Source organism: Engraulis encrasicolus, chromosome 2 (assembly GCF_034702125.1).
Source record: "Engraulis encrasicolus isolate BLACKSEA-1 chromosome 2, IST_EnEncr_1.0, whole genome shotgun sequence".
NCBI classification, from domain to species: domain Eukaryota; kingdom Metazoa; phylum Chordata; class Actinopteri; order Clupeiformes; family Engraulidae; genus Engraulis; species Engraulis encrasicolus.
Window position 1 is genome coordinate 39,037,601 of NC_085858.1, and position 23,475 is coordinate 39,061,075.

The window sequence follows — 23,475 nt, forward strand, 5'->3', positions numbered from 1 at the left end:
ATAATGAATACTTAATGTGAATGTGGTTGTAAGTATTTGTGAAAAAGGTATATTTGTGAATGGGTAGTAGCCTATGAATTCTGGAAATAAAGTAGGGCCTACTAAACCTATTACACAGTTCACCTCTAATATGGCCAGCTTGTGACTGCAGCTCATAGTGCCACAGATTGTAGATCATTTCTGGATTAAAACAGCCTCTGACGCTGAGTATTCGACAACAAAACACATCCATCTCTCACACCGAACTGTGAGCAAGAAAGTGGACTTGAGTCTTGTGCTCTTGTCAAATACGGCGTGGAAAACGCTGATTTAAAACGCGGACTAAAATATTTTGATGTTTCTTTTCTTTTTTTTCTGGCTGTAGTACAGATAACTGCGTGCGTGCACCGTGCGTGCGCACAGCTCGAGCTCCATGACGCAACCTGCTAGTCGCAACTTTTCTTGATGCTTCCGCAGGACACGTTATTCCCACGCCACTGAGTACTGACAGCAGGAGACGAACAGCAGATGACCGCTGGATCTGACTTTGGACAGTTAGAAACAACACTCCGGCAAGTGGACATAGCCTATGTTGTGGCATGTATCCCGTCTGGACATGATGAACAATCGGGTACTTGGGTAGCCTAATACCTCACGCAGTATAATAACGAGGAGCATACAGGATAAGTTCCTTTCTGAAAAAAATGTGAGGCAAAGCTTAGCCTATACGTGCGCACTGCTGCCTAGTTTCGGGAAAAGGGGGGTGACGTGCCCGCGCAAATATAAGGCGGGGTTCAGTTGTCTATTAAGCTCTATATGTTTTATAAAGACTGAAGCAACTATAACCCTCTCCGAAGAGCAAGACGCCAACCCCACTGAGTAGGAGTAGGACTATGAGGAGCATGGAGTTAAACACGCGTTGATGGAAGGGTCGGAGTCACGCTGGTTTTTCACTCTAACAAATGTTCCACAGGAGTGGGGAGTATGTTACTCACTCATGACTCTACGAGGATGAGGTACATGTTAACCCTGCAGGTGAGATAAAAGCATATCTATCTATCTATCTATCTATCTATCTATCTATCTATCTATCTATCTATCTATCTATCTATCTATCTATCTATCTATCTATCTATCTATCTATCTATCTATCATATGTATATTATATGAATATGATTATGATTATGATGGTTATTATTATTATTATTATTATTATTATTATTATTATTATTATTGTTGTTGTTGTTATTAATAAAGCCCTGTTGTGCTGTTGTGGTTTGTTCTACTTCTTGGTCCATCTGTACCAGAATGTTAGAAACACAGTGCACTAAATATAGGACTACTGTTGGTAGTAATCCTGGGATTAATTTTTGCTGATGCTTCTTTGGGTAATTGTTTCTCCATTAATGTGTCACTATTTTTGGTCTGTATTTTTTTTCAGTGGTGGTGGGGGAATTTGCCTGTATTACGGCAGGATAGTTGAACAGGTGTACAGGGAATGATGGGGAGAGAGAAATGGCCTGTAGGGGTTGGAAAATGACCCAGGGCCAGACTTCAACGTCGGTCCCCATGGACATATGCAAGCCCGTTTGTGCACTGTGCCCCAACACGCTAGCCCAGGGGGGTTCCCAACTCTTTCCAAGTTGGGGCCCACTTGACATTTTCACAAATATTGATGGGAGGAGTGAACTCTGTTGAAGTCTGAAATGTGCAACTGATTTACCCAACCACTAACGTTTGAACGCGGCATGTAATCTGCTTGGGTGTAATGTGTCATCATCATTCACCCTCCATCATGTCCTTCCTGCATTTGCTGATTGGTCATGTTGTCTGGCGACTTGAGTAATCTCCTCCTAGAAGACTGGACCCTGACGTGGCGTGGGAGGAAATGGGTATCTGTTTACTGTAAAGGCAAATGGAATACAAATAAGGGCCTCCACACACCAGTTCCGACAAAGTGCGGAGCACTGCTTTCTTTCTTTCTTTTTTTTCCGGGCCAGAAACTAACCTGGTTTGCCTCGTTTGCTATCAAATACACCACTTTGCCTGATGAAGACCTGAAGGTCGAGACGTTGCTCTATTAAATACACAGTAGACAAGCAGTGTCGCGGACTTCTTTTTCACTTGGATTTACTCTCATTGTCCTGCACCTGGCCCATCGGGTGGGATGTGCACACATCTACTCCTCTGAACTTGCTATCAATACAACCCCGCACACTGGCGCTGATGTCCGCGGATGTCGGCCGCCCAAGTGCCGGCAGAGTTATATTCTGTTGGAGTTGCCCATTGACTATCCATGCTCTGCTGTGACGATGATATTGCCCATTCATTACACTATATAGCACGCCTGCGCCAGTGTACAGAGGAAACCGAAATGGTCAGAACTGATAATGCTTCACAGTGCTGTCCGAACTGGTGTGCGGAGGCCTTGACCCCTTAGCGCAGCGCCTATGTTATAAACTTACTGTCACCAAAATTGTAATGGCTGTCTGAATCTGTTACTTCAGGCTCTCGGTACTGTCATAGCAATGTTGTTATGATTTAGTTAAGTATTTTCAGTCAATAGTGAATAGGCCCGCCGGCGACCCCATCTGCAGTAAGATGCTACGAAGGGAGTGTCAATAATGGGCACACCCTATATAGACCTATAGTCTATCAAGACAAAATTACCTAAATCTATTCAGACATCAACACTGTTCTTGTGCTATACTGATATACGGTATGTTAGTCTGTGGCATGTTCACACACATATTTCTAGAATGGTAAAGAGAAAATCTAAACTGTTGGCAAGGATTCAGCAAAAGCCTACTTCAGGGATGGGCAACTTTTTAATGATAAGGAGGGCCACAGTTTTTCATTGCCACAATCGGAGGACCACATGGCCGGGGATCTGACGGCAACTCACAGACTTCGAGGTAGGGGTGGGCGATATGGCAAAAATGTTGTATCACGATTTTTTAACATGAAATCACGATTTCGATATTTTATCACGATCTTCCATCCAAAAAAATAAAAACAAAAAACAACTTTCATATACTTGCAATTTGTAATTTGCAGTCAATAAAATGTTAACACACTGATGATACTCTCATAAACTGTACAATTGGAATACAATAATGTAAAGAATAAAGTGAAGACAACAACACAAGTGAGAAAACGTCACTCTGAAACTGATAATAAACATCCTCACTGCAAGACGATCTATACGATTTCTCCACTTTGGCAGATTCGAGACGATATTTTACTCAATATCGCGATTCACGATATAATATCGTCATATCGCCCACCCCTACTTCGAGGTGCAGTTGGTTGTTCACTGACTGCCCATATTGTTTAGAAGAAATAGGAGTATTCTCTACTGGCCAGCAGTATAATTATAACGTCATTATTTTTTTTTTAGTTACCTTTTTATAAAAGGGCTGCATTGAGTGAGAAAGCGGGTCGCATGTGGCCCCCGGGCCTCCAGTTGCCCATCCCTGGCCTACTTGATGTGCGGTTAAATAACCCAAAGCCCAATTTTACAGAACATAGATTCAGAGTAACAGAGTTTAGGTGCATTGTCAATTGTTCGACATAAGAAATGAAGGACTACCAGATAATACAGAAAATGTGTCTGTCGACGCATTCAATGTACAGTCGACATAAAAAGTCACACACCCCGCTTCAAATGTCAGATTCTCATGATGTACAAAAATATGACAGCAATTAATTTCCCAACTTTTTCCACCATGAATGCAAATAACCAGTGCAATGAAATTGAAAAACAAACTAAAATCTTTTAAGTAAAAATATAAAATAAAAAACGTAGATGAACACACCCTTAAACTCTGTAAATCACCTCCCAGATGTGTCCTGGGATTCAGGTTTGGGCCATTCCTCAATCTTATTCTGATCCATTCCATTCGTTCCTTTGTTGGAAGTGCATGAAAGTCCTTGTGCACAACCCTTCAGCTGTCCAGGTGCAGGTGTAAGGCAGGAAAACGTGATCAATATGAAAAGTTCATTAAACATTGCACACTGGACATTGTTCTTTTTTTGTCTTTATTTTCCAAAAAATAAAGAGAAAAAAAGAACAGTATCCAGTGTGCGGTGTATAATGAACTTTTCATACCATTCCTTTGTTGATTTAGGCGTGTGCATAAAGATAAAGTTCCTCTTCATCTTCATCTTTCTAACAGGAGGCCAAAGGTCTCCTCATCTTTCCTCCCTCCTCCTCCCTGGCATAGGTCCCAGTTCTAGCTGAAGAAAAACAGCCCCAAAGCATTAGCCAGGCTGCGCCCTCCTAGTGACGCAACACCTTCAGCGGCGTTGCTTCTAATCACGATAGCAAGTCTATGATAATCAGGCAACCAAAGCATGATGCTGCTAGCCTGGCTTTACCAGGCCACGTTAATTACTACGTAATTCATTTTTTAGGTCTGGATGTTCGCTGCCCTGGATCACTTGGGTGGGTAGGAGTGAACTCAGCAATACAGACAGCTCTGGGGTGCATTTCTGGAAAGCGTAGTTGTTAGCAGATAGCAACTTCGGTAGTTGCCAATGGGAAATTGCATTGCAACCAACGAAGTAGCTAACATACTGTAGTTAGCAACTACGCTTTCCAGAAATTTGAAATGAGCTCTGACCAGTCGCTGACAGTTGACATTCATGAAGTATGTTATTATGCTACCAAATGTGTTCACTTGTTGGCCGATAACACAGGTCGTCTGAAAACCGACTGAAACCCCTCCCCAGAGAAGCGTAATCAGACCATTTGTGGGTTACGAAGTAATTCAAAAGGAATGGGCTGGCCTGTCAGGCTATGATGCCACACCATGCTTTTTAATGTATTTTTTGGGGCTTTTTGGCCTTTATTATATGACAGGACAGTATGAGAGGAGACAGGAAACGGTTGTGAGAGAGAGATGGGGTAGAGCTGACCCCGGCCGGACTCGAACCGGGATCCCAATGGGCAATGTAAGCCCAAATGTGGGGGGCTTAGCGTGTTGCGCCACAGCCCCCCCCCCACCATTCTCTAGGTCGTTCTCAGACGAGCCTTCCATCGTTGCTTCCAGTCATCCCGATTCTCCATGCCCACACCATGCTTTTATGTAGATGCAGTTATTTGGATGGTGTTCAGTCTTATGGTATGCTTATTATGTTGTATGCCATGGGGCTTTTTTTCTTCAGCTGGAACTGGGGCCTTAGCAAATCAAATTTACATACAACCTAGATAGTAACTCTAACCCTTGGCTGTATCTCTAAAATAGCATCCAAAGATGATGTCTGCAGTAGTGAGAAGAATTGGGTAAAATGACACAAAATGTACAAAATGTCTTAAATTAATTTACACTTGTGCTTGGCACTTGCCTATGTACATTATGCTCCATACACAATTTTGATGCCTTTAATGACAATGACATTAAACTCTTGATCTTGAACAAAGAACTTTCAAAACAGTCACTTTTTGTCCAGGAGGACAAATTGGCAGGTGCTTCAGCACCACCTCCTTCCTAGCCTATCTGTGCACACGCCTATGAAACCAATACAATATGCACTTTTAAAATCGGTACAGTACATTTACTGTTAACTTCCCTTGATGTCCTCTTGTGTTATAGGGTAGGGAATGAAACTGAGTCACTTATCATTTGCATACTGGACAGGCGGCAACTCTGGTTCTCCAGCATTCTCCAACACCGTCTTCGAGCTTGTCAAAGTTGCTTCCTAATGCTGCGATGCTGTCTCGCAAAGACTGCCATGACAATCAAGTTTTAGCTATGTATGCACATACTGTCAATCAGGCTCCTGCTTGTACTATATATATATATATATATATATATATATATATATATATATAGTACAAGCAGGAGCCTGATTGACAGTATGTATATATACAGTATATATATATATATATATATAGTACAAGCAGGAGCCTGATTGACAGTATGTATATATACAGTATATATATATATATATATATATATATATATATATAGTAGCCTATATACTGTACGTATGCACCAATGTACTCTACAGGGGTTTCAAAAAGGACCCACACAGTGTCTGATTTATGTAGGTAGATATATGGCTGGGGGTCCATTAGAGCTGATTGTACATAGGGCCCACAATTTGCCAATATGCCCCTGTGAGTATACACTGCTCAAACAATAAAGGGAGCATCAAAACAAAGAAATGCAACTCCAAGTCATCTTCTACATCCGTCCAGATAGGAAGCAACACTGATTGTGAATCAATTTTGCCTACTGTTGTGGAAATTTAAGAAGCAATGGGTAGAGTGTGTAGAGGTAGCCTAATAACGACCTAAAAAAAAGTTACTCTGCTGGCGGTGTCCATAGACCATTAATCTGATCCCATTTTAGCCTGAGGCACCTTCAAAAAATGCCTGCTAAATGCCTAATCCCTTTTTGGGAAAAGGTGCCCACAGCCTATAAAAACCTAAATATCTCTAATAGCCTCCGAAGCATATAAAACATTAAATGAGGTGCATTTAAAAGCTAAGACCCTCATCTTGCATTAGAATATGTTCATGCAGCTCTACCCACATATTTAATGAAAAAAAAATCACTCAAATCTCATGAGCCTGAATGCTGTGTACATGCAGACACCTGAGTTAATGCTGCTCTAGACACCTGAGTTAATACACAGCATCCCGTATGAATGGGTTATTTCATCATTTCAGTCTGATTCACGTCGTTATAAGTGACTTTTGACCTGGAGGTAGGCCTACCATGAAGTGGTGTTGCATTGTGTTGTTTTGGTGCTCGATATTTTTTTAAAGAAAAAAAGAGGGCCGCCCTCAATTGTATTGTCGTGAATGTAAAGGTTTCCATTCCACTGTACTTGCTGTCTGCACATTGGCAATGACCTAGATCAGGGGTTCCAACCTTTTCCAACTTGGGGCCCACTTGAAATGTTCACAATCTTTCGGGGCTCACCTGAGACACAATAAAGCATAAAACTCAAATATATCAGCCACGACACATCATAAAAATATGATTTTGATTTTTAGAAAATGATTTCAAGGCCCACTAGGAATACCTTCAGGGACCTCAGTTTGAGAATCACTGACCTAGATATCGCTGGAGTGCTGCGAGTAGTGCCACCACAATTCACTCAACAGTGGTTTCAATTACCAGGAAATACAGTAGGCTAGGTGGGCCAGCGGGGGTGTGCTGCCTACCGTCTTTCTTTTATTGGCATGAATAGGCCTAATAGAAGACTAGCCTGGGAACTCCCATACTGCCTTTAGTTCTACACAATCGTTTCGATCTGAAAGACAGTATGGCGAGGATGACTCATAACGTACAAGATCATGGGATCTGTGTCATAATGGCCAAGCATTCCGACCTTAACAGTTTCTCTGCCCAATCAGAGAGCAGGGCAGTGTGTCATAATAGCCAAGTATTCCGGCCCCATACGGAATTTACAATAGGCAACTCCCCAGACCTAATCTCACTTGTGATTAGGTCTGGTGTTAACCAGGCAACTAGAAGACAACAAATCCCACCATTTCTCATTTTACCGCTCCTACAGACAGAATGGTCCCATTCTTACATGTCTCTCGAAACAGTAGTACTACTGGTATATGTGAAAGACCGCATATGTGTCTAGCCACAAGGAAACAAGCCACACATAGGCCATTAGAAAACCTTTAGAAACCACCTCTCTAAATGTTTCTCTTGCCCATTGAAAAAAAGAAAACATGAAGTTAGCCCTTTTTAAGGACAACATGTTAGCTTTTTGGTAACTGTTTTCGGAAGCAGTGAGTGGATTCTTCAATTCCTCATGCACATTCTGCAAAAAAAAATGAAAATCACAACAAAAAAAGAAAAATATATTTCATGATGGCGACTTTCTCAGTTTCGCTCGACGTATCACTCTGGGTTTGAAACCCAGTCACATGTACCTAACAAAACACAACCAGGGAGGAGGATCATCTCTAACACAGATTTTCACACATTTTCTAGAATTCGGTGTCTAGTAGGCTTGTATAAACAAAACATAGTCATATGCAGTGACTCTATACAAGGCCCTATGATGGCCAGTCTGTCTGTATGTCATGAACTGGTTCGCTTCTTGGAGGGCGTGCAACATGACGTATAGGGGAAAAGAGTTAGTGAATCGTGCAGAGATATTGCAAAACTGTCATGTGTTTACATAACAGTAGATTAGTTGTGGACCATAAATAATAATAAAATGCGGGCAGAATGGTGAGGCACACAGTCAATAAAGGGTGTCCCAAAAACACATACAGACTTTAAGTCATTATACCATATACAATATGCAGTCCATATTAATTTTCAACAAAAAATAAATTCTAATTGGTGAATGGGTAGCATAAGTTTTTAAATACACTACTCGAATTATACACTGGACCTTTAATCCTCAATTTTCATGTTACATTACATTACATCACACTTAGCGGACACATTTATCCAAAGCGACTTACAGGTATTTTCAGTACAGGATATTGGTTACAGTCCCTGGAGCAGTGTGGGTGCCTTGCTCAAAGGCACTGCTGACATGGAGTGAGATAGGGAGTGGAAGGGTGGGATTTGAATCTGCAACCCTCTGATCTAAAGTCCATCTCTGTCCATCTCTCCAAACCACTAGGCACAGCTGCCCCTTCATGTATTATCTATGTCAGAGTTTCCCCCAGCACTTGTTTGCTAAGGCGGCCACTTTGACAAGAAACACCTACCACCTCGACTAGGTCCCCTGAAAAGATTTCATGTTGTAAATTACAGAAGATGCTTAGCCAAAAATATATATACTTTTAAGAGTTTTAAGATCACATTTCAAATGAAACTGCACAGCACAGCATGTCCACTGATGATGGTGACTTGTCTCCGATGCTGACTAATGCCCTTGTACCGTGACTTGACTAATGTACCTTGACTAACGACAATTCTGCGGGAAACACTGTATGTACTCATGTATTACGTAACTGCTCTGTTTCTTCTTGTCTACCTTCTCAGGTATCCACTGTGCTGTTTGTTTGCTCATCTGCAGAGAACGCCTGTGAAAACCTCACAGTGATGGCAGGGAATCTCACTTGTGAGTCATATGGACACACACACACACACACACACACACACACACACACACACACACACACACACACACACACACACACACACACACACACACACACACACACACACACACGCACACACACACACACTTGAGGAACATGGTTGTATCTGTGTGTATTGCCGCACAACAAGCACATTCTAGCTAAAAGCTGCATATCTGGTCTAAAAATTTTTTTAGGTCTGAGGTTGCGCCTTACAAGCTAGAATGCAACAAGTCACATTACGTTAATACCAAACAAGAACACAGTGTCTACATTTTTGTGTTGAAAAGATATATGAATGTTGTTGTTTATTTTATGTGGGCGTACATTTCCTAGCCAGGCCGTGCCCTCCTAGTGACGCAACACCTTTAGCGTTGCAAGATTTGAACGTCGACATTTCCATCCTGAAATATGAACGACATTTCCATCCTGAAAAAGTATTATAGGCTACAGAAGTGTCACCATACAACACAGTTGTCTGGCCAGAGAGGAAACTTTAAAGCCTTTTTCCTGTTTTCCAGGAAACGTAGTTACTGCGTTTTTGTTTAGTACGGCAGAATTAGCCTAACTCTTATTTCCATGGCTCTGCGGTTACTCACGTTGCCAGGCAACATGATCAATCAGAAGAACGGGGGTATGGTAAGACTAGGCTAGTGCTGTCATTTTCCCCAAAAATAGCACAATAACCAAGACTCAAGTGAACAGAACACCATGCCTGGTTTACGATAGCCTCTGGTGGAATATCGTGGAGTTACGTTAACTTGAGATCACATGACAACACATCTGTGTAGCCTACATCAGCTTGTTGAAACATGGGATGCGCTCTTGAATTTGATGCTCTGACAATAGTATATCACACCAGTTTTTAAGAAGAGCATCCCGTTGAACTAAATTAACGAGAAGTCCATACATGTGTGGACTTAACGAACAAATGAATCCGAGCTCCGAGCACTTGGAGGTGTTGTCACATAATCACCCCCAGTTAAACTGACTCCCAAGATGATCTGACACACCTACCTGATGGGCACTGCCTGTTTCTCTGAAGCTCACATCAGACCTCTCGATAATTTGACCCTTATCTCTTTGAAGCCTATTTGCTGGATCACTGATTCAATTCTTCTGGGCTTAATCCTAGTTCAAAGAGTGCCGTCAGTTTTGCACAGGACACTTGATGTCGCTTTCATTTAATGAGTGCCCTTTGATGAAATACATGGAAACGTGACCATAAATTACAAGTAAATCACATCACTGACAGCAATATGTCAGTGATGTGATTTACTTCTGATGTGATTTACAACTATTCACATAAAATTGGAATTGCCTCTGGCAACGATTGTGTATAAATGTTGCCTAGGCTGCTGTTTCAGCCTTAGAATTTGACCTAGATGAACAGTCATTTGGGGAGCTGTGGTGCTGCGTGCTGAGACTCCCATATATGGGCTTGCATGCCCATGTGGACTAAGGTTCGTTTTTTTAAATTGTGTTTTTTTGTGTCTTCAGCACACCTTTGAATTTTGAAACAGAGTCTTGTGATCGTACCAGGTGGCATGACATCCCATAGTTTAGGAGCAACATATGAGAAATATTGGCTCCCATTGGGGTCAGTAAGGTCTTTGGATGGACCAATAATCCTGAATTTGATGAGAGAGAGTGTGATGGTGTGTAACTCTGTAATAGGCCTGTGATGTATGCAGGGGCAAGGTCGTTGAGAGCTTTAAAAGTTTGATTGCAAAGTATAGAACTCCGGTCTTGCATAAACTAAAAAAAGGAGACTTCAACTTGTATGGTTTTCTCCTTCTCCCACCCTGTGTGTGTGTGTGTGTGTGTGTGTGTGTGTGTGTGTGTGTGTGTGTGTGTGTGTGTGTGTGTGTGTGTGTGTGTGTGTGTGTGTGTGTGTGTGTGTGTTTGTTCAGTGTATTCACAGTCCTATGGAAACCAGACTGATCACAATACCTCAGGTACAGAAACTCTCTTAAAACATCTATACTGTATAATAATAATAATAATAATAATAATAATAATAATAATAATAATAATAATAATAATAATAATAATAGTTATTATTATTAATAACAATAATAACTATTATTATTATTATTATTATTATTATTATTATTATTATTATTATTAGCCTATATACAATGTGTACAATGCAATAAAGTGGCTCCCATCGAAATGTTGATGCTTAGTTTTCTCAGCCTTCTGCAGAATGGCTACCAATTTAGAGATATCATTTGCATAATAATTTGGGACACAGTGTAATCCCTTGCCGCATAAGAAATGTTCTCTATCCCCGGCTTCACAGTATTCTATATAACCTAGGCGTGAAAAGTAAATAATTACATTTACTCAAGTGTACTTGAGTAGCTTTTATGAGTGCTTTTATGAGAAATTAGTACTTAAACTTGCACTTGAGTGCATTTTGACCAAAGTACTTTACTCAATTACACTGGAATCTGGCGTACACTGGAGTACTGAGCAAGAAAATAGACTGATTGGGACAAAATTACTTGCACAATAGTCAAAACAATCTGCCGAAAATGAATTATGCAGAATTACACACAACATCCACTATTTTATCTTGGATAAATGTATTGTAACAAAATATACTAATTTCCCACCTACCTCCCATCGAGTGCAATAATTGAGGTTTACCTCTCACCTGTACCTCAAAACTGATCCCACCCGGGTCAACAATGATACATGCTAACTTGTTAAGGTGCCATGTCATTTCTCCGAATCCCCGTTGGTCCGAAAATATTCAGAGTATTTCCCTTTGATCCTACAACCCAATAGTTTGACATCTCTTTCTTCTGACAGCTTAATGTTCCGACGAAATATTATTTATGTCACCTTCTGCAGGCTAAATGTCCGAATCAGCAATGACTGACTTTGTTTTTCTAATTCTTTTGAGCTCTTTGATTTTTATCACCTTTTTGAAAATGTATTTTCTCTTTTTCCTCTTTTTTCTATTTAATTCTATTTATTTATTGACTCAGAGGACCTGCACACGATTTCCTATGTGCTTGGACTACTTGTCCATGCACAAATGGCAAATAAAGAACTTTGAACTTTTGAACCATGACATTAAATTAAGCAGCAGGGTCACATTGTTGCCGCAAGTAATGTACCCGCTGCCGAATTTAATAAAGCATCTTCTTGTTGTTCTTGTCCCCCTTGTTATTATTAGTAGGCTACCATTATTAAAAATAGTACTGTAATAGTTCATGCAGAACTGAGCAACAAGTTATCCATATTTTAACAGAGCTGACTCACTTTTGTGGCTATTTTTGTCTGAAAAGACGTGTGTGTACACATTGGCATTAAGTAAAAAGGATACCTGACTTGCCGTTATATGCATCTCATGGTTTCGCAAGAGGTGAAGGAGATCTGGTAAAAGCCTTGGGTTGAAATATTGACCTATCGGAAGAATGGGTTTCATTTTATCGGAACAAAGAGATGTCGAACTAATGGCCTGAAGGATCAATGGAACATTTTCGGAATATTGATGGGTTGGACCTCAGAGAAACGGGCAGACCCCACTTGATCCTCGCGGTAATATCACCATGGGCGCGGTAGACCAATATGCTAAGACCCGGGTTCGATTCCGGTCCAGGGTTCCTTGCTGATCCTTCCCCTCTCTTGCTCTCACACTGTAAATGAAAGCACAAAAAATATAATAAAAAGGAGTAATAAACTAAATGGTGGCTTGAAGAAAGGTGAAACTCAATTATTTCACTGGAGGGAATATGGAACCCTTATAAAAATGAACCATGGTTATTCATGGTTTTCATGTTTTTTGGGCATGGTTCGTGACTGTGGTTCAACCAAGGTTTGACTGGTTCAACCAAGGTTTGTCTATCAAAGCTGACCATTGTTTTAGCTATTCATTACATTACACTTACTGTAGCTGACGCTTTTTTATCCAAAGCACCTTACACTTACAGATATTACCGAGTATTGGTGACCTTGGAGAAATGTGGGGTTAGGTGCCTTGCTTAAGAGCACTTCAGCCATGGATGGAGGTGTAGGGAGCGGTAAGGGTGAGATTCGACCCCGCAACTCTGATCTTCAGTCCAACTCACTAACCATTACACCATGACTGAACACAAGTAGCCTAGTTATTCATGGTTTCCATGTTTTTGGGGGGATGGTTCGTGACTAGTTTAAAACCATGGTTAGTTTTCATAGTAAAACGATGGTTGAACCATAGTCAGGAACCACGTTTTTCATGGTAATCCTAACAAAATAAGCCATAGTAATACTATGGTTGGTTCAGAGTACTTAGAGTAACCATAACATACCATGGTAGAACCATGGTTACTACTTAAAAAAACATGGTAGATTTTCATAAAGGAAATGAGCCTATTTCCAGAAATGTTGTAATTCCGTTTTTACTGAATAAAATGGAACCTTGGTTACCATTCCAGAGTCACTAGTTCTTTCAGCAGAACTGTTCTGCAAGGTCTCCATCGATGGAATAGGTACGTGTTGGCCAAGAAGTCGCGCAGGTCTGCTGGTGTCGCGACCTTGTCCTGAGTTTTTCCTCGGGGTCAGGTACAATACATCTGGTAAGTTCCTTAAAACTTAACACTCAACCTTTGATCTAAGATGACTTCTTTATATCACTAACAGTACAATGCAACACACTGCATCTTGCTATGACTGCCCCAATGGTGCTAGCAGTAATACTGATTTTTGTCAAATTTGACCTGTTTTTCATTTTTTTTCTGGAGAATGGCTGCTGGGAGACAGAAATATGGGGGCTTACGAAATATCCATCACCCTATCAGTTAAAATGCTGGTTTACTGCCAGCTATCCGATGGCTTATTGTCTCCAATTAAGGCAATGAGGCATAGAAATTGCCCCAATGGTTCCAATAGACAGGGTTAAGTCAACATGACATTTAGGGATGGACAGACAATCGGCGCCAGTGCTTGGTCATTATACTCATAGGCTACTTGTAAAATGGTAAATGGACTGCATTTACTGTATATAGCGCCTTTCCTCTCCATCGAGCAAGCGCTTGTACTTGTCAAATACTTGACGAGCACTGATACAGCACCGATACAGCTATTGCAAGAAACAATGCAACATCTCATCACATGCCATTGACTTGAAAGCAGCATGGGAAAAGGTGCCACTTCATACATTTACTAACATTTAGATCTACATGGAAATGGACAATAAAACAGATATCAAATGTGGGAAAAAAACAAGGCTGTGCAGTATTTTCATTGTATGTTGGGGTTAAAAGTATCGGTGTCTGTACTCTGTATCAGCAAGTACATACATTAACGTAGCCTACTTGTACTTGTACCGGTTTGCAAAAAAAGTGGTATCATGCATCCCTAATGACATCTATTGCTCAGAGCAGATCTATGGCTATGAATGTACCCTGCTGATGTGTACTTTGAAATTCTGAGCAGGAAATCCTGACGTCAATCTTCCTGTGCTTTATTTCCTTTCACAGACAATGTGTACAGAAAGTGCCTGGCTAACGGTACATGGGCCTTGAAGGGAAACTATTCGCAATGCCGTGCCATACTTAACACACAGGTGAGTCACATACAGTAACCACTCTGTAAAAGATATGGGTAACACTTTAGAATAACTACATATTCACAGCTTTATAAACACTTAATAAATAATGAACTAATTATCAACAAAATATTTACAAATGCTTATAAATGGGCAAGAAATACTATGTTAACACAGCAGACACAGCGCACACCGAACACAAAACACAGCTAGGCCTATATCAACAACAGCAGCAGAAGTAGTTGGTTACGTATAGAGGAGCGGGTGACCAAAGAGACAAAAGTAATGTGGGCGAGAGCAACATTAGCGACAGATTGTAGTTGAACCAAACGTTTTCTAGTAGAGGTAGATACCCCAAGATAGGCTACCTCAAACCCCATGTTATACAGCAGTGTAGTCTACTTTTTTGAAGTGGGTATACTGTATATTCAAGCATTTTTTGAAGTGGGTATACTGTATATATTTATGCTATTCTAAACAATGGATCAATCAATTTTAAGTGGGTATACTGAAGCCCCTAAAAATTAGAAGTGGGTATACTCCGTATACCTGCGTTCTACGTAGACTACACCACTGATGTTATACAAAGGAGTGTGCTCTGGGTTGGTCTCCTAAGGGGGCGTTCTCCCCTCCGTCTTTTTCTTTCTTCTTTCTGTTGCGTTTGGTGATGGCTTGCATAGATGTTTGCTACCACCATCTACAGCACTATGAGACCTACATTTATTGTCATCCTAAATCCTCCAAAGGTTTCCTAAAGGGGCCTTCACCTAATGTGACATGGATCCAGGAAAAGTATGGGCTTGATGTATCTAGAAGATGTCTAGTTGCACATCAGTGAATATTATGACAATGAGCTATGATGCTGATCAGCAGCCACAGAAATGGCGAACATTTTTAGCTTTTGTCTTTTTGGTGCGTCCGTGCAGTAAGGGAAAGACTTTCTCTTATCTACTCTCTTTGGTGGTACCTTAACTGTGCCGCCCATGCCAAATGGAATATGTAACTGAAATGTTGCGAGTTTGAGCCCCAAGTGGCGGACTGCGCAAGATGAGCTGGGTTACACATGGCATGCACCTGGAATGGAAAAAAAGAAGTGGTTCCTACATTAGCAGCCAAAGATGATTTCATGACACCTCAGTTCCTCTACTCAGTATACCTTTTATTGTACAACTTTAAATGGCTGAGTGCATCAAAAAAGCTTCTCTCTCTCTCTCTCTCTCTCTCTCTCTCTCTCTCTCTCTCTCTCTCTCTCTCTCTCTCTCTCTCTCTCTCTCTCTTTCTCTATCTCTCTCTCTCTCTCTCTCTCTCTCTCTCTCTCTCTCTCTCTCTCCTCTACAGAGGAAGAGTAAGCTACACTATCAGATAGCGGTGACCATAAAGTACATGGGCCATTGTCTCTCCCTATTGGCTCTCCTGTTTGCTTTCACCCTTTTCCTGTACCTAAGGTAAGAGGGCAATGTGTGTCTGTGTGTGTGTGTGTGTGTGTGTGTGTGTGTGTGTGTGTGTGTGTGTGTGTGTGTGTGTGTGTGTGTGTGTGTGTGTGTGTGTGTGTGTGTGTGTGTGTGTGTGTGTGTGTGTGTGTGTGCGTGCGTGCGTGCGTGCGAGGGCTGTGTTAAATTCCATTGCATGTACTAACCACTGCAACTCCACTTGGTAAATTATTAATAAAATCAACGAGGGGATTTAGTCAGTGAAAGATAGACATCATCTATTATGGCACCAAGATGTCTTAGCAGATGATTGTGCAGTTGGGTGGTCTACATAGCAAACAAAAGAGACCTCAGCACAGACCCTTTGGGCATCCCTTTGCCATTACCATGATAAGCTGGAGTAAGTAGTATGCTGTGATTGACCATGTTTAAGATTCAAGATTTCTTTTGTTACATCTCATTAAAAGTGTATAAGCGTAAAATTCTTTGTGTTTTGTCTCCTCAAAAGATAAATTAATGAAAGTGGTGTGTGTGTGCGTGTGCGTGTGCGTGTGCGTGTGCGCGTGTGTGTGCGTGTGTGTGTGAGTGAAAAAGAGAGAAAAAAGTGCCTTGGCTTTTAGCATGCGTTCAACACTAATCACCACTGGTGGAAGAAACTGCTTTAGAGTCTGGTGGTACGAGCTTTCAAACCTCTGTACTAGGGTTTCTCGATGGGGGTGGTACAGCCCCCCAGGGGGCGTTGAGGAGCTCTAGGGGGGCGTTGAGAAGGATACAGTTGAGAGGGGGCTGTGCTTAATTGTCTTTGGGGGCATTAGCCCATTATTTTTTTCTTAAATAGCCTACCGGGGGGGGGGGGGGTTGTTCAAAATAGGTTAAGAACCACTGCTCTTAACTGTTAAATAGTTAAATAGTTCATGGTTGGGGTGGCTAGGATCATTCAAGATTTTGAAGGCATTGTTGTAGGCATGTAGTAGGGGCGCAGACGGAGCATAATCCTTAAGCTCCGGCAGTCCTTTGGCCTTCGGTTACCGTCAGCAAAAGCAGTTTTTGTTCTGTTAAGCTGGACGGTTTTGGGTTAAGTAGGTTGCTTTCAGGAAATTGGAATTGGCTAGGAAATGGGTGACATTATAGCCAGGCCAGCCATGTGCTAGCAGGCATCAGAATGGCTACGGGTAACTAAAAGTGGTTGTTTGATTGGCAATATAGCGTTGTAAGCGTAGCCAAGGCAGTGCAGAGGCAAGTTGAACCATAACGGCAACAGTTACACTGTAGGCCTACCTAATACTTTCCTTTCTCTGTGAGAAGGAAACAGTCGTTTTGTGTATTCCACGTCAACAGTGCCCTGGACAATAGACTACAGTAGCCTACACTGGAAAGAGCATGTTGGTTAACAGGACTTGGAAAGAAACAGTCACAGTTTTTATACTTCCTGTGCATACCGGTGAGGGGTAGATTTAATGTTCTTTTTCTTTTGCGAATGGCCGCACAGGGGTTTGCTTGTCGGCATCATGGTCATTCATGCCCGGCCAACATGACGTTAACAGCAGGCTGAACAAGTCACCATTCATCCGTTAAAAACATATTAAAAGAGTCTTTTATTGGCATGGAGAGCATGCATAAACAACATGGCGTGTCTGACCTTACTCACTTCCTTATCCATGTCCAACAGTTACTGTTGTCCACAATTGCTGTTTTTGCTTTTGTTCTAATACCACAATTGACAGGGTTCTTAATGTGTTTTATCTTCTACACTAGTATTTCTCAACGGAGGCGCTACAGCCACCCAGGGGGCGTTGGGGAGCCCTAGGATCCAGCTGAGTGGGGGCGGAGCTTAGTTGCCATTGGGGGTTATTAGTCTATTTTATTTTTCATTACTAAGGGGGGCGTTGGCAGGCTTATGATAATGTCAAAGGGGCATTGGAAGGCTTGTGATGAGGTCAAGGGGGCATTTGTTCAAAAAAGGTTGAGAACCACTGTTCTACAGTCTCCTGTAGACCTGTGGCTAGTGGGTGGGTGGGTGTTTGAGGGGTGTTTACATTTCCTGTAAACTAGAAAATTACCTGAAATCAACATATATGGTTTTCTAGACCTTACTGCTATATTTGTGTCGTATGTGCTAATTACTAAGCAATAAAATACAATATAATACAAAATATATTAAATAAAAAAAAAAAAAATATAAACTATATATATAAACTTAAAATTCTCCATACATCCCTTTACATTTTTTTTTATATTGCCTCTCTCTTGTCTGGTGTGTCTTTACAGGAGCATCCGTTGTTTGAGGAACATCATCCACTGGAACCTCATCACAGCGTTCATTCTCAGGAACGGCACCTGGTTCGTGGTACAGCTCACCATGAGCCCATACATTCATGAGAGCAATGTGGTGAGTACAGGGCGGCCATGTGGGGACACTGTGTGACATTTTTAGTTGTTTATTTCCAGAATTCATGCTACCCATTCACTAATATTACCTTTTTCATGAATAATTACCACCACCATCAAATTCAAAGTATTCATTATGACAGGAAAAAATGCACTTTTCATACATGAAAAGGGGGATCTTCTCCATGGTCCGCCATATTGAATTTCCAGAAATAGCCATTTTCAGCTGCAAAACTATTACTTAATAAACTTTCATGAAAAGATCAAATTTGGCAATAGGTAACCCCCTTTCAATGAGCAGCATAGTTGCAGTACCTTCTTTGACCATTTCCTGCACAGTGTACCTTTAAGACACAGTGATAATAATTTGCTGTTACCAGAATGGCAATGACCAAGTCGTAGGTCATTACTAAAGGCCCTGTGTTATGTCATGGTAGTGTAGTACTATGGTATTCACGTTTTCAATGACTATTACAGTGTGTCACTGGCGTGCATTAATGGGCTACAACCAGAAACTGTGTATGATTATCCACAAGGGATAGCATGAATATAGCCAGGCCGCGCCCTCCTAGTGACGCAACACCTTCGGTGCTACTACGTAGTCAGGTTAAGTGCAATGCAATTCCTTAAGATCGATTTTCAAAGCTTGAGAATCGGAATCGAATCGATTCTTGGAATTTGAATCGATACCCAGCTCTAAGCCAAATTAAATAATAATAATCAGGCTATTAGTAACACTAACCCAAATCGAGTTCAGATAGGATTGGATCGAATCGTAAAGAATCAAATTGATAACGATTCTGAACCTTGACCATCAGTATCGAATTGATTCTTGGAATTTGAATGGATACCCAGCTTTAATACCAATGGTTATAATAATAATAATAATAATTGTATTTGTATAGCACTGTGTCATACAAGGCATGTAACTCAAAGTGCTTAACAAATGGGAAAAAACATTGTTAGAGATAGATTTAAAAGGAGAGGTATAGAGGAGAGGCAGAAAAAGCAGGAAGGCAGAGGAAGAAGAGATAGACAGAGAATGTAGAGTCATAAGGTCAACGTAGGTTAGGACCAGGATTCTTAGATGTGTAAGGTCCATAGTGGCTGGGCCTATCATAAGTCATAGATAGTCACACAGAGATTGGGCGCTCAGGTGCGGCCCCTGGTGGCATCAGGGGTGAGGAAAAACTCCCTTTCGCTTGATTCATAGTTAATCTTATATGAATGATTTGCCTATTGGTAAACCCATTACTAGGTGATATACATACATTGTATTGGTAAACCTTATGAAGAAAATAACATATGGGCCACTTTTATATAGCATGTGTCCATAGTACACATGACTCATTTTGCTTCATACAGTTTTCATATACTTAATTTTATGTTGTCTGCAAAGCTGTGGTGTCGCGCGGTGACGGCCGTGTACAACTATTTCCACGTGACAAACTTCTTCTGGATGTTTGGGGAGGGCTGTTACCTGCACACGGCCATCGTGCTCACCTACTCCACGGACAAACTCAGGAAGTGGATGTTCATATGCATTGGCTGGGGTGAGCTCATATGTTTGTATGTGACGTACTGTTGTGTGTGATTTGTTGCCTATACTACAAAGCTGGTTCAGGAATAAGCCATGTTAAGTTAAGAGGTAAATCATCTAATAGAAGAGCCTGGAGTCTTAATTTTTTTAAAAAAAATATTAGATGATTTACCTCTTAACTTAACCTGGATTACTCCTGAACCTGCTACATATAGTGTGGGTGCACTAGCGCACTGCGCCCACAGCACCAGTGGTGTAGTCTACATAGAACGCAGATATACACAGTATACCCACCTGAAAATGTCAGGGATTGCAGTATACCCATCTAAAATTGATTGATTCAATATTTAGAATAGCACAAATATACAGTATACCCACCACAAAAATGCCCAAATATACAGTATACCCACCACAAAAATGCTGAAATATACAGTATAATAACCACAAAAATGCTCAAATATACAGTATACCCACCACAAAAAAAGTAGACTACACCACTGTACAGCACTCTCCCTCTTCACAGATTTTGAAGGCATTTTGTTTGACCTGATGCATTTTCAAAGTCATGGAGGCCCACCCTACTCTATGTTCCAGCAGTGGCTGTTGTCATTATGACCAATATAGCATAGGATAGTATAACACAGCGTAACTCAGAATGTTTAAGGTGTGTGTGTGTGTCTTTGTGTGTGTCTCTGTGTGTCTCTGTGTGTGTGTGTGTGTGTGTGTGTGTGTGTGTGTGTGTGTGTGTGTGTGTGTGTGTGTGTGTGTGTGTGTGTGTGTGTGTGTGTGTGTGTGTGTGTGTGTGTGTGTGTGTGTGTGTGTGTGTGTGTGTGTGTGTGTGTGTGTGATCCTTCATGAACTACTAGGATCTCACTCTTTCTGTTTCCAGGTATTCCCTTTCCAATCATCATTGCTTGGGCACTTGGCAAGTTATATTATGACAATGAGAAGTAAGTTCATTTTCTTTGTTTCTTTCTTTCTTTCTTTACTTTTTTATGGTTTTATTGTTTTACTTTTTGGGCCCGTATTATGAGAGGACAGTGTGAGAGGACACAGAATATGAGCAGGAGAGAGATAGGGTAGGACAGAGCCATTGTTGTCTGAAACAATGTCATGTTTCACATATTTTTCCTCCTCCACTACGTTTACATTACTTTGACTGCATTACATCTCTGAAAGTACAGCTATCCTGATTGGTCTTGCTAAATGACGGTTCCGGAGCAGGGCGAACATGAAGATCCTCCAGACACTCGTTTAAGCTCATAAGCTTGAGCAGAAACACACTAGGGCAGAAGCCTGGTCCTGACCATCCCATAATACTACCATTTCATTTCGTATTGGAGCCAAGTCTCTTGGCGGAAGTACGTAGGATGGTGCGCGAGGCTACAAGGGCAGTGGTTCCCAAACTATACCAGCGGGGACCCCCTTTTGGACTTTGGACCCACCATGGCCTTAGCCTAGCAATGGATTTCTTAGCAGACAAACTACTCATGGAAAATCGAGCCATATTAATGCTGAATGTGTACCACTAGGGGTACGCGAGCACACTGCAGGGGGTATTTTGATTTTTTTTTATTATTATAACAAATGTATGGAGCAGTCACATCAGGACAGAGAAAGTGATATAGAACATAAATTAGGGGGTACTCATGGCACAACTAAGAGGCTTAGGGGGTACACAACAAAAAAGGTTGGGAAACACTGACCTAGGTAATTCATGTTGTCATGTTGTAATATTGCTAGATTTTCCATTAATAGTTTGTCCACTGATATTGGTAGAAAATCCACAGGACAGCAAATACATCTATTGACCATACAAATGAACACAACTCCCTTTTGTCCGTAACCCCCCTTCAGTACCTCTGCGACCCCCAGTTTGGGAATCACTGTATTAGGGTCATTCATTGGCGAGAGCCATTCAAGCTTTGCTTAGTTTATTAGACTAATGTGCCTCTACATTTCCCATCTCAGGTGCTGGTTTGGGAAACGAGACGGAGTGTACACAGACTACATCTATCAAGGGCCCATCATCCTTGTGCTCGTGGTGAGAAGTCTCACTTATTACATTAAAGGCACACTGTGTGAGATTTTTAGTTGTTTATTTCCAGAATTCATGCTGCCCATTCACTAATGTTACCTTTTTCATGAATACTTACCACCAGCATCGAATTCTAAGTATTCATTATGACTGGAAAAATTTGACTTTTCATACATGAAAAGGGGATCTTCTCCATGGTCCGCCATTTTGAATTTCCAAAAACAGCCATTTTTAGCTGCAAAAATGACTGTACTTGGACCATACTAGAAAATATTTGTTTAATACTTAGTAAACTTTCATGTAAAGATCAAATTTGGCAATAGGCAGCCCAGTTTCAATGAGCAGCATAGTTGCAGTACCTTTTTTGACCATTTCCAGCACAGTGTCCCTTTAAAGAGATTATGATTGGTGAGATAAATGGAGTTAAGTATTGATACGAACGAATTGGCGTGCAAAATGACAAGTGAGCAGTTTAATGATATTGTGAATTTCCCCCCAAATCATTCTTTTATCACACGGACACTTCAAAATGGTAAGGCAGAAACACAGCTTTTGAAATGCTCACTCATTCAATACACGATCTATCAAAAGACATTGTAAAATAGTTGGGTGATAAAACTTTTATTGTTTCCGCTCCACCTGTTCACAGCTGCTAAAGGTGGCATTTCTGTGTGTGTGTGTGTGTGTGTGTGTGTGTGTGTGTGTGTGTGTGTGTGTGTGTGTGTGTGTGTGTGTGTGTGTGTGTGTGTGTGTGTGTGTGTGTGAATTCTCCTTGCATTTCTGTCCATTAGTTTTCAGTGCTATCAATTCAGTGACTGTTGCAGGTCATTCGTAGACATCAGTTTGAGAACAGGCGGAGACATATACAGTATACAGGGCAGTCATGGATAAGAGGTTTGGGGCGTCAGACTTATAGCCCAAAGGTTGGCAGTTTGACTCCCGAACCGCCAGGTTGGTGGGGGTAATAATTAACCAGTGTTCTCCCCCATCCTCCTCCATGACTGAGGTACCCTGAGCATGGTACCGTCTCACCGCACTGCCCCCTTTCGGGCGCCATTGGAGGCTGCCCCCTTGCACCGGTGAAGCATACATGCAATTTAGTTGTGTGCAGTGTGCACTTGTTTGCTGTGGAGTGCTGTGTCACAAAAACAATAGTAGTTGGAGTTTCACACTTGGGCTTTCGCTTCACTTGTAGCATAAGAAATGGACCACTTTTATACAAGCACTCATACACAGTCTATGTACAATGTATCTAAAAGTGTGGGTGTGTGTGTTCTGCAGAATGGCTACTGGATGTAGTGTGCAATATGTTTAATCTGTTGTACAATTTATAATTTATTCTGTGTATTTGTGTATGCTGCTGGACACCTTGATTTCCTTTGGCTTCTCTACTCAAGTCCGCTCTACTCTCCTCGATCATTTTGTACTCCATTCTCGAGTCTTTTCTCACTATTCAATCTCTGGTCTCATCTGTAATGCCAC

At 41.3% G+C, this 23,475-nt stretch overlaps 1 protein-coding gene across 2 annotated transcripts in view; it reads left to right on the forward strand.

Annotated features, from left to right (window-relative positions):
- The first annotated feature begins 472 nt into the window (after nucleotides 1–472).
- Nucleotides 473–23,475, forward strand: part of LOC134438647 (corticotropin-releasing factor receptor 1) — a 43,657-nt gene continuing 20,654 nt past the window's right edge. The window contains exons 1-10 of one of the 2 annotated variants that reach the window (XM_063188262.1): nucleotides 473–1,014; nucleotides 8,958–9,036; nucleotides 10,969–11,013; nucleotides 13,486–13,626; nucleotides 14,530–14,615; nucleotides 15,936–16,042; nucleotides 18,296–18,416; nucleotides 19,815–19,968; nucleotides 20,845–20,905; nucleotides 21,927–21,999. In XM_063188262.1, coding sequence (XP_063044332.1) covers nucleotides 964–1,014; nucleotides 8,958–9,036; nucleotides 10,969–11,013; nucleotides 13,486–13,626; nucleotides 14,530–14,615; nucleotides 15,936–16,042; nucleotides 18,296–18,416; nucleotides 19,815–19,968; nucleotides 20,845–20,905; nucleotides 21,927–21,999 — 918 coding nt within the window. In that variant the 5' untranslated portion in view covers nucleotides 473–963. Of the gene's footprint in view, nucleotides 1,015–8,957; nucleotides 9,037–10,968; nucleotides 11,014–13,485; nucleotides 13,627–14,529; nucleotides 14,616–15,935; nucleotides 16,043–18,295; nucleotides 18,417–19,814; nucleotides 19,969–20,844; nucleotides 20,906–21,926; nucleotides 22,000–23,475 lie in introns of those variants that run through there. The other variant, XM_063188268.1, reaches the window with a different exon arrangement.